At 47.3% G+C, this 10,292-nt stretch overlaps 1 protein-coding gene across 1 annotated transcript in view; it reads left to right on the plus strand.

Annotated features, from left to right (window-relative positions):
* The first annotated feature begins 2,060 nt into the window (after positions 1-2,060).
* The window catches only part of LOC105995003 (chromosome unknown open reading frame, human C11orf16), an 11,182-nt gene continuing 2,950 nt past the window's right edge, over positions 2,061-10,292 (plus strand). Inside the window, 4 exon segments of the mRNA XM_013028679.1 lie at positions 2,061-2,227; positions 4,238-4,394; positions 6,469-6,706; positions 7,525-8,172. Coding sequence (XP_012884133.1) covers positions 2,061-2,227; positions 4,238-4,394; positions 6,469-6,706; positions 7,525-8,172 — 1,210 coding nt within the window.

Genomic DNA, 10,292 nt, shown 5'->3' on the forward strand with positions numbered 1-10,292 from the left:
CTGTCCCTCAGCTCTTCAGCTCAAGGCTAGCACTCTACCACTTGAGCCACAGCGCCACTTCCGGCTTTTTTTTTTCTTTTTGCTTATATGGTGCTGGGGAATCGAACCCAGGGCCTCAGGCATGCAAGGCAAGCGCTCTACCACTGAACCAACTTCCCAGCCCCACAACTAGTTTTCTTTAGGTCTATCCTCTATGACTTTTCTCTGGAAATAGCTTCAGTATTCCCAAAAGGCTATTAGAATCTCTTAGATTTATATGCTTCTTTATGCATTGAAACAAAGAGAAAGTCTATAAGCCAAAATTCCCAGCTAAAGTCTTGAGACTTAGTGGGTGCTGGTGGCTCACACCTGTAATCCTAGCTTCTCGGGAGGCTGAGATCTGAGGACCACAGTTTGAAGCCAGCCCAAACAAGAAAATCTGTGAGAGACTTATCTCCAACTAACTACCAAAGCCAGAAGTGAAGCTTTCACCCAAGTGGTGGAGTGCTAGCCTTGAGCACACAAGCTCAGGAATACAGTAGTGCCCAGGCCCTGAGTTCAAGCCCCAGGACAGGCATATACATAAAGGTATTCAGACTCATTTTGACTGGAGAGGCTCAGGAATGTTCTTGAGCCTCTATCTTCAGGAGGATGGGATGTGCTGATTGACATACATCCTACCTTTGGATCTGATAGTCTAGTTGGCACATGGATCCCAAGACAGAACTAGTGGAAGAAGGGAATGGATGTGGATGAGACAGTACAAATATCCCTACATACATTTCTGGTATTCTCCATTGAGCACAGGGCTAGGCACATAATTGGGGGAGCATAAACATCAGATGCCTCCAAATACCAGCCTCCTCCATGAATGTTCCAATACTCAGACAATCTCGACTTCTGTCCCCTTGGTCATCAGTGTCCACTCCCTACACTTGTGGTGGTCACTACATCTCTGTTCCTCAGTAGAGTCCTCTCTCTGTTGTGAAAATGCCCAGTGCCTTAGGTTATCTATTTTAAAGTATGATAAATTATTAAGAGTCCCTGGGCTCGACAGTGGCTCCCTCCTCCCCAGCCTAGTGCCTGGTGGAGGCAGCTAACAGCCCTGAGTCTCTGTGGTGTCAGCTCCTGGCTCACAGGTCCCGCCACCCCCACCTATGTCCATGAGGTCCTCCTACCATATTTTAATACCTCTTCTGGCAGTTGGGAGGACTGAGCTTCAGGAATTGAAGCCTTTCCCTCCTTCTTCCTCTCTTCAAAAAGAAAGGGAGAGACTATGTCAAGTCTCCTGTTGCACAGGCTCAGTGCCTGCATAATCTCAGTGTCCCCTGCTGGTTTGCATCCATGGTAACCTGCTTGGCACCCTGCTTGGCAACCAGGAATCTGTTGGGTTGAGGCCCTAAACTCTGTCGAAAGGTCAGAGGCTGGGACAAGGCTGAGGTGGAGGTCAAGTTTACAGGCGTGGGTAAGTCCTATGGGATCAATCTGTGGACTCGAGTGGCGGGGCGGTAACAAACAGGGCTCTGGAGGGCTAGCACAGTTGTGTTGTGGGTGGCAGCTATCCCCTGTGAACAAGTCCATGGAGGGGGATGGCCCTGAGATCTCAGCAGAGTTTGGGGCCAGAGTTTAGTCCTGTAGGTGGACTGGGTTAGGAGTGAGGTCTGTGGCTTGGGTTAGGGTTTGTGAGGAGAAGAATGGACTTGCCCCCAGGACACTTTGCCGCTGGGGAGAAGGAGGCAAAGCCTAATGAATATTGTGTTACTTATGCACCAGGTGTTTTCTATGACATCTCCTAAGCAGGTGCTTTAGAAGACGAGTGAGCACGCAGCCTAGAAGGACTTAAAGCAGGATTTCTCTAAAATTCACAGCGTCTGCTCTTTTAATCCCTCCCCTGCTTCCTGACCTGAGGTCTCTGAGGCAGATGATCTAAAGAGGAAACTCTGGGTGTCGGTGGGGGTGAGAGGCCTTGTCCGGATGCAGTTAACCCAGAGCTGAGCCCACCCACCTAGGCGCCCTCTGCTGGACTGTAGGCTGCAGCTCAGATAATGGTGATGCTTTTCCAGGTGGTTTCTCCTAAGGCCATGCAATCCTCCACTGATCCTGGGCTGCCTTTGCCCAAATACTGCAGTGTGGCCCGGATGCTGAAGGCCACTGACTTCAACTGCGCTGCTCTTCCCTGGGACCTCTCCTTCACTTGTCCCTTCGCCCTGCAGGCGCCCCAGCTCCCCAGGCACTACACTCTCACAAGGTACCAGCCTCTGCCCCCACCTTGCCCTTTTGCCTGTGTTCTTGCTTTTAAATGTGTTCTGTGAGAGGGCTACCTTGCTTCCTGGGAGGGCTGATGGGTCTCTACTGTTTGGCTTATAATTTATGTGGGTGTTTAAGCCTGTTAGCACCGACAACACCATACCCCCAGGGGATCTGGCTTTTGTCCCACTTGTAGCAGATTTGTGGCTGTCATAGCTGTGGGGGAAGGCAATCAGGGATGACCAACCATGAAGTTTCTAGCTGGTTTTGTTGTCAACTCTGATGCATGCTGTGGTACATAGGAAAAGTCAGGGTTTCTCCAACTCACAGCTAAGGTGGGGGCATTTATTCCATATGAATTCCAATGGTCATCAGGCTCAGAGTTTGTGAAGAATTGCTTACCCTCAGGGGTCGCTGGCACTGGAGGGGGCAGGAGAAGACAAACACCCCCATGTCCTGAGCTGCTTGTATGCCAGGTGCTTTTCAAACAGAGAGGCTAAGTGAGCTCACAACCATCAGACTCCCTAATCTGAAGCCTAAATGGCAGTTGAAGATTTTCAGCTGTCCACAATTTTCCCGAATAGTATTCTCAGTCAGCTGCCTAAAGTATGACTATAAGAGGAGAAGGAACGTCAGCCTGCAACACACAGAAATTACGTGAGTTTCAGGGAGCAGGTCCATGCTACTCATTTAATTCCGTTTTCTCAAGGAAGGGAAACATCACCTGAAATGATGGCTCTTAATTACTCCTTTTATATATGTGTTCGTGCATGTGGCACTGAGGTTTGAACTCAGGGTTTTTGTGCTAAATAGGCAGGTAGTCTAGCACTGAAGCCATACCTCCAGCCCCTTTTCTCTGGTTGTTTTTCAGATAGAGGCTCTTTTTTTTTTCCAAGCCTGAGCCAGACTAGACCATGATCCTTCTATTTATGTTTCCTGGTGTAGTTGGGATTAGGGACACATACTTCAGTGTTTACCTACTGGTTGGGGTAGGGACTTTTAGTCTGAGTTGGCCCCAAACTGTGATCCTCTTGATCACTGCCTCCCTTGTAGCTGGGGTGGCAGGTATAAGCCACCAGCATCCACTTTGCTCCTGTTGAAGGCAAAGTTAAGCATCTTTGTATTCATATTTGCTCACAAAATACTTTCTTCAAAATCCCAAGCCCTCCCACTTAGCTCTTCCAGTGGAAGCAGCCAGCAAGCCTTGTCCACATAATTCCCCAGAGCTAGTCTGTCCTTGGCTTGCTCTATAAACCCATAGTCAGCTGCTCTGTGCTGCTGACCCTGCTCCAGCACTTCCTCCTGTCTCCACAGTCAAGGGCTTTGCAGTTTTCTCCTTTAGTACTTTCATCCACACTTCTATGCTGCACCCTGGAATCTCACATACTGCCTGGGGAGTCATAGCCAGGCAGCTTTTCCTAGTTTCTTGTCGGGTCTCAAAGCAAGCTTTAATGAACTTAAATATTTCAGAATTAATTACATTTTGGATACCTTGAAACAAAACCCCCAATCCAAAACAAAACAAAACAAAAACAGTCTACTTTCCTGTCCTCACTTTCAACTGTTCCCACAAGTTTACTCCTCTTATGGTATGTAATAGATTGCCACATGGGTTTCTGTTGTTCATACACACTCTTATATGTCCCTTACATGATCATGGTGCTACTCAGATATGAGTGTGGAACAATTTGCTTGATGTCTTTAAGGGCTTGTGTTTCCTCCACTTAATTTCATGGTTTTTGTTTTGTTTTTTTGTCAGTTGTAGGGCTTGAACTCAGGGCCTGAGCACTGTCCCTGAGCCTCTTTGTGCTCAAGGATAGCTCTTTACCACTTGAGCCACAGCACCACTTCCAGTTTTTGAGTGGCTATTTGGAGATGAGTCTCATGGGGACTTTTCTGCCCGGGCTGGCTTTGAACTGTAATCCTCAGATCTCAACCTCCTGAAAAGCTAGGATTACAGGCATGAGCCATCAGGGCCTGGTTATTTTCATGTTTTAATTTTTTTTTCCAGGAAAGATTCTTATCATCCTGGTCTCCACATTGCTGACTCAGCACAACAGAGGCTCAGCCAGCCTGGAGAAATTGGAGACGCTGCTGGCACCTGGGTCCTGGCAAGAAGGTACCCTGATGGCTTTTATTACCTGGCTCAGATAAAAAGCACTCCAGAGGTAAGTCCCTGACTCCTAGCATCTCTCTGGTATGCTCCTCTGGATGGCTCTGTATTACCTGATTTATTGTAGGTGTCCAAAGGTTTGGTTGCTTGAGTAAAACCAGATCTTCCACAGCCAGGTTGTAGAAGTGAGAATGTAATATCAGTGAGATCATTACTTTGCTAGGGATGGATAACAAAGCATCACAAATGGAATAGTTTAAACAACAGAAATCTGTTGTTCCCCCCACTCCCTGGTGCTGGTCCTAGGGCTTGAACTCAGGGGCTAGGCACTATCCCTGAGCTTTTATGCTCAAGGATAGTGCTGTACCATTTCAGGCTTTGCTTTCGTTTCTTTTAGTAGTTAATTGGACATAAGAGACTTTCCTGCCCAGACTGGCTTTAAACTTTGATCCTCAGATCTCAGCTTCCTGAGCAGATAGACTTCAAAGGTGTGTATCCCATTCTTGAGGTTCTGAGTCCAGCTATTGGCTATGAGGAAGAATCTGTTCCATGCCCCTCTTCTAGCTTCAGTGTTTGCTGGTAATCTTTGTATGCCACTATATTGGGTTATGGGCCTGCCATGCTCATTATGACCTTACCCTGGTTTGGCCTGGAATGATTTCTCAAGGCAACATTATGAAGGCTATGCATATACATTTGGCAACAAGTGGGGAGGAAGCACAATTTAACCCATAACAGTGAAGAAAATGTATATTAAAAGTACTTTGGCTGGGCACCTATGGCTCATGCCTCTCTAATCCTAGTTACTCAGGAGGCTGAGATCTGAGGATGTGGTTCAAAGTCAGCCTAGGCAGGGAAGTCTGTGAGACTCTTAGTTCCCATTAAGCGCCAAAAAAGTAGAAGTGGAAAAACAAAACAAAAGCTAGAAGTGGAACTGTGGCTCAGGTGATAGAGCACTAACCTTAAGTGAAAAAGCTAATGTACAGTACCCAGGCTTAGAATACAAGTCCTAGTACTGGTATACACATACACAAAAAGTACTTTGGCTGGGCACTGTTGGCTCACATCTGTAATCTAAGCTACTCAGGCGACTGAATCCTGAGGATCATGGTTCAATGCCAGCCAGGGCAGAAAAGTTGTAAGAATCTTATCTCCAATAAACCAGCAAAAATCTGGAAATGAAGTCATGGCTCAAGCAGTAGAGTGGGCTTGAATAAAAAAGCCAAGCAAGAATGTGAGACCCTGGTTTCAAGTACCAGTACCAGCACTAAAAAACAAAACAAAGTATTTTGTTAGGAAAAACTCAGTTTGTTGAGTTACCACTGAGAAAGAGTAGTAGAATGTGCTTCCCACAGGTGTGTATGCTTCAAGAATAACTCAGCATTTATTCGTTCTTGCAGGCTAGGATTCAGGCTGGGGCTTTCATTCAGTGACTACTTAATTTCTTTGGACTTTTCAGAGTCAGATTATGTGCATATGGATCAGCAGAAGGAAGACTAATTCTCAAAAAATAAGAATTACAGCGAGGTATGATGGTGCATATTTGTAAACATAGCTACTTAGAAAGCAGAGATAGGAGGATCACAGTTCTAGGCCAATCTAGGCAAAAGCATGAATTCTGAAACACACTAAAATCAAAAGAATTGGGGTGAGCTGGGATGTAGCTCAGTGGCAAAGCGCTCGCCTAGCAAGTGCAACGTCCTGGGTTCGATCCTCAGTACTAAAAATGAAAAGACAAAAAAAAAATACAGTTAAAAAAAAGAATTGGGGTGTGGCTCAAATGAGAGAGCTTGAGGCCCTGAGTTCAATCTCCAATACCAAAAAGAAAAGAAAAGAGAGAAGCATTTTTTTCAGCTTAAAATGTAGTAGAAGGAAAGAAAAATAGAAAGAGAATGGCAAAGAAAGGCAGAGAGTGATAAACCAGAGATGGTGGTAGCAAGAAGAGATAGAATGGCAATAGTCCCATTGGCTGTTTATCTCCACTTTGACTGGCTTTGGGAGTATTTTTCCCCTCCCACCCTCATTCCTTCTTTTCAGGGTCCTCTTCATAATGGAGACTCAGAGCCTTATTCTGGAGCATTGGTTCTGGCTAATACCAAATTGTATTCTGCTTTCTTTCCCACACACAGGTGGAGAGGCGAGGGGCCCTGGTTGTGAAATTTGAGGCTCCCTTTGCCACAGGCCCAAAGCTGCAAGCCCAGTGGCAGAGTATAGTATTAGAAGAAGATGTCATTCGACTCTCACCATCTGTGGGATACTCAGTGCAACCTGGGGACAAGGTGCTGGCTTGCTGGGGGCCAGACCGACAGCGGTATGGCCCTGGCACTGTTCTCTCAGGCTTGGAGATGAGAGGAGGCTCACAGAGAGGTAAAGGAAGCTGCTCTAACCAATCCATCCCCAGGAGCCAGCCTAGTGATCAGGCCATAGCTGACAGAGCAATTGAAGAAAGAATTATTGGTCTGGGGTTGTGACACAGTGGCAGAGCACTTGTTTAGTATGCATGAAGCCCTAGGTTTGATCTCTAGCACTGTCAGAAAAAGGGGGAAAATTTAAAAAAAATTGTACACACCTGCTTGCATCTTAACCCTGGGGTGACAACAGATATAGGGTTTTTATCTTCCAAGTTATAACATTAACATTGTTTTCCTCTCTTTTGTGGTGATGGTTGAACTCAGGGCCTTGATGCTTGCTCGGCAGGTGCCCTACCACTGGGCCACATCCCTAGCCTTGTTTTTAAATCACAGAAAATAACCTAAAACTACTGCATCTATATTGGTTAGCAGAACTGCAGTATGGTGAGGTTATTCTGGGCTCATACAAGAACCCATCCCTCACCAAGCCCTCCTAGACATTTCTAGGATGCCAGGCAGCACAAATGTAATTCACAGAATGACAGGAGCTTTCTATTGAGGAAGCATTTGGCTTCACATGAAAAATGGGCCTCCTCTAGGCCATCTTATAGCCCAGAAGACAGGAAAGCTCTAGCAAGTCCATGCAGAAGTGGTGGTCAGCGTGACCCAGGTGACAGGGACCTTCCCATAGGCTCTTCCAGGAAGAGGGGGGCCTGTGAGGAGCAAGGCAGGTAGAGTAGAGGGATGGGGCTGAAGCTCTGGCTCTGGGGACAGGAGATCCCTCATCCTGAGAAGAGCTACTATAACAAAATGTTTCCCTTTTCTATTATATAGTATCACAGGAAGAAGAAATCATTGTTTACTTCTGGAATGGCATGACAGCTAAAGTGCCTGTAGATGGGGTCAAGCAAGTACCCCTCACAGTCTGGAAGAAGGCCATGGAGAGGCTGTATAAGCCTTGTATGAGGGAATACCCCGAACCCTTCTGGGCCCCTTGCTGTTCCCTGCTGAGGCCGGTCCCTGGATGCCTCACCAATGGGCCTCCTGCAGACACTCTGTTTCTGTGCCCTTCATGCCACCCCCGTGCCTGCTGCCAGCAACTGTACCAGGGTTGCCTTTGCCAGTGCCCCTTGGCAGGCCCTACCTGGTGGCCTCTAACTAGGACGTCGGAGATCACAGCTAGAGAAGTCCCAGAATCAGAGCTGAAGCCCACAGCACAGCTCTTATCTCTAGAGAGTCCCAAAGATGAGGCAGAAGCAGAGTATGCTCCCATGGCTCTTCTGTCCTTGTCTTCTTCTTCCATTGAAGAAGAGGATTCTGAGAATAATCTGGAGACAGGCCTTTCCCAGAGACTCATGGTAAACAGAGCAGTCAACACTGACTCCATCCTTCCTGCCAAGTCTGTGAGGCAAAGTGGCCCCTGCCAGCCCCCATGGAGGTACTGGAGAAGAAATGGGCCTGAGCCAGGTTTGGGGAAACCAGGTAAATAAGAAGGGCATGGCTATCTTCCGAGGCCAAGGCTGCCGTCTCCCTTCTATGTGGCCCTTAGGAATCTGATGCACCTGTGCTGTATTCGGGCTCAGATGTAATAACTGAGAGCTGGTCATATGAAAAGGGTGGCTGGGAAAAGTGATAGGCTTCCATTTAAGCTCTGACAAAAAGGGAAGGATAATCTGGCCTTTGTGCTCAGACAGGGCACTGCCCTCTCTGTTTATGCTCTCTCCTCCCCATCTCGAAGGCTTCGATTTTTTTTCTTTAAAGGATGCAATGAGTTAGTCAATTCAGTGTCTTGCAAAGCACAGAACTGCTGCTTAAACAATGGCCAGAAGGCTGCACTATCCAGAGGGACCTCTTAGTAGGCTGGAGTGGGAAGACCAAGACCTGCCTGAAGCTACTTTATGAGCCACAAGGGAACTGAGCTGCTTTGCTGTTGGCAGTCTGCAGCCATCCTCATGTTTCTTTACATCGAATAGAGGACCACGGAACTAACACGGCTTAGTAGGTTCTGGGAGTAGCCTATGTGTGCCTTACAGCCATCCCAGCTCTCAGAAAACAGCCCTTTCAAGTAACTGCTGCCACGGCTTACCAATGGGGCCCAGAAAGAGCAGAAGTCTAGGTCAGATGGCAAAGAAGAATGAAGAAGGTGGTCTGAATAAAGCCCAGCCCTCAGGGCCCCAGGCACTGATTTATATTCAAGGAAAGGGCATCTGGGGATGGCATGGTGTGAGTGCTAAGAACACCATGGCTAAGTGTATAAGAGTGTCAACCCTGGGATCCACTCTGAATCAGTCACACAAACCCATTGCAAGTTGTAGTTTTTGTTTTGTGGGGGGTAGGGGAGCATATGATCATGCTTGTGCCATTATTTGGGCTTAAACTCAGGGCTGCCTCCTCTCCCTTGGCTTTTTCATTCAAGGTTGGTGCTCTACCATTTGAGCCACAACTTTACGTCTGGCTCTTTCCAGGTTAATCAGAGGTAAGAGTCTCACAGACTTTTTTCTTCAGGCTGGTTTTGAACTATGATTCTCAGTTCTCAGTCTCCTAAGTGTAAGGTCCGCTCCTGGATGGCGAGCAGACCCTACCCTCCTCCTAGCAAAGTCTCCACCCAGTACCTGCATTACCTAGGCAACTGGCATACCTGGAAGAGGTCACATCTGCATCCGCTGAGGTCACATCTGAATTTGATGTGGCCACACCTTTCTCCGTCCATACCCTAGATAAGACCTAGCCCAGGCCCAGACGCTCTCTTTCCCAGCTCTCTCTCTTTCCCAGCTCTCTCTCTTTCCCAGCTCTTTCCCACCACGATTGCCTGGTGCCAGCCAGAATGATGAATAAACCTACCCCTTTCCTGAATGCCACGTGCGTGGTGCTGTTCTTACTCAGCTACCTCTTTTTAAAAACCTAACACTAAGTAGCTAAGATTACAGGTGAGAGGCACCCACTCCACTGCAAGTTCTTGTTTGAAGCTACTGCCCTGTTTCTAGGACAGCTGCTCAGCAGGAGGTCTGCTCAGCCCATGATGACTTCACTTTTTTCCTGGGGGTAAAGATTTACTAGTTTTCAGTTCCATAAAATGGAGTACTTGTTTTATTTTACTTATTTATTTTTACCAGTCCTGGGGCTTGAACTCAGGGCCGTGGCACTGTCCCTGAGCTTCTTTTGCTCAAGGCTAGTACTTTAGGACATGAGCCATAATGCCACTTCCGGCTTTTTCTGTTTCTGAGGTACTGAGGAATTGAACCCAGAGCTTCATGCATGCTGGGCAAGCACTCTACCACTAAGCCACATTCCCAGCCTGGAAGACTCATTTTAAAAGTGAGAAACTTTGGGCTGGGAAGGTGGCTCAGTGGTAGAGCGCTTGCCTTGCATGCATGAGGCCCTGGGTTCAATTCCTCATAAGCAAAAAGAAAAAAGCCGGAAGTGGCGCTGTGGCTCAAGTGGTAGAGCGCTAGCCTTGAGCTGAAGAGCTGAGGGATAGCACCCTGGCCCAGAGTTCAGGCCCCATGACCGGATCAAAAAAAAAAAAGTGAGAAACTTTCTTGGGTGGTTCCTCTGGACTGCTGAGCTTTAGTATGCATTGTTTTTTTTTGTTTTTTTTTTTT

Source organism: Dipodomys ordii, unplaced genomic scaffold (genome assembly GCF_000151885.1).
Source record: "Dipodomys ordii isolate 6190 unplaced genomic scaffold, Dord_2.0 Scaffold113, whole genome shotgun sequence".
Taxonomy (NCBI): Eukaryota; Metazoa; Chordata; class Mammalia; order Rodentia; family Heteromyidae; genus Dipodomys; species Dipodomys ordii.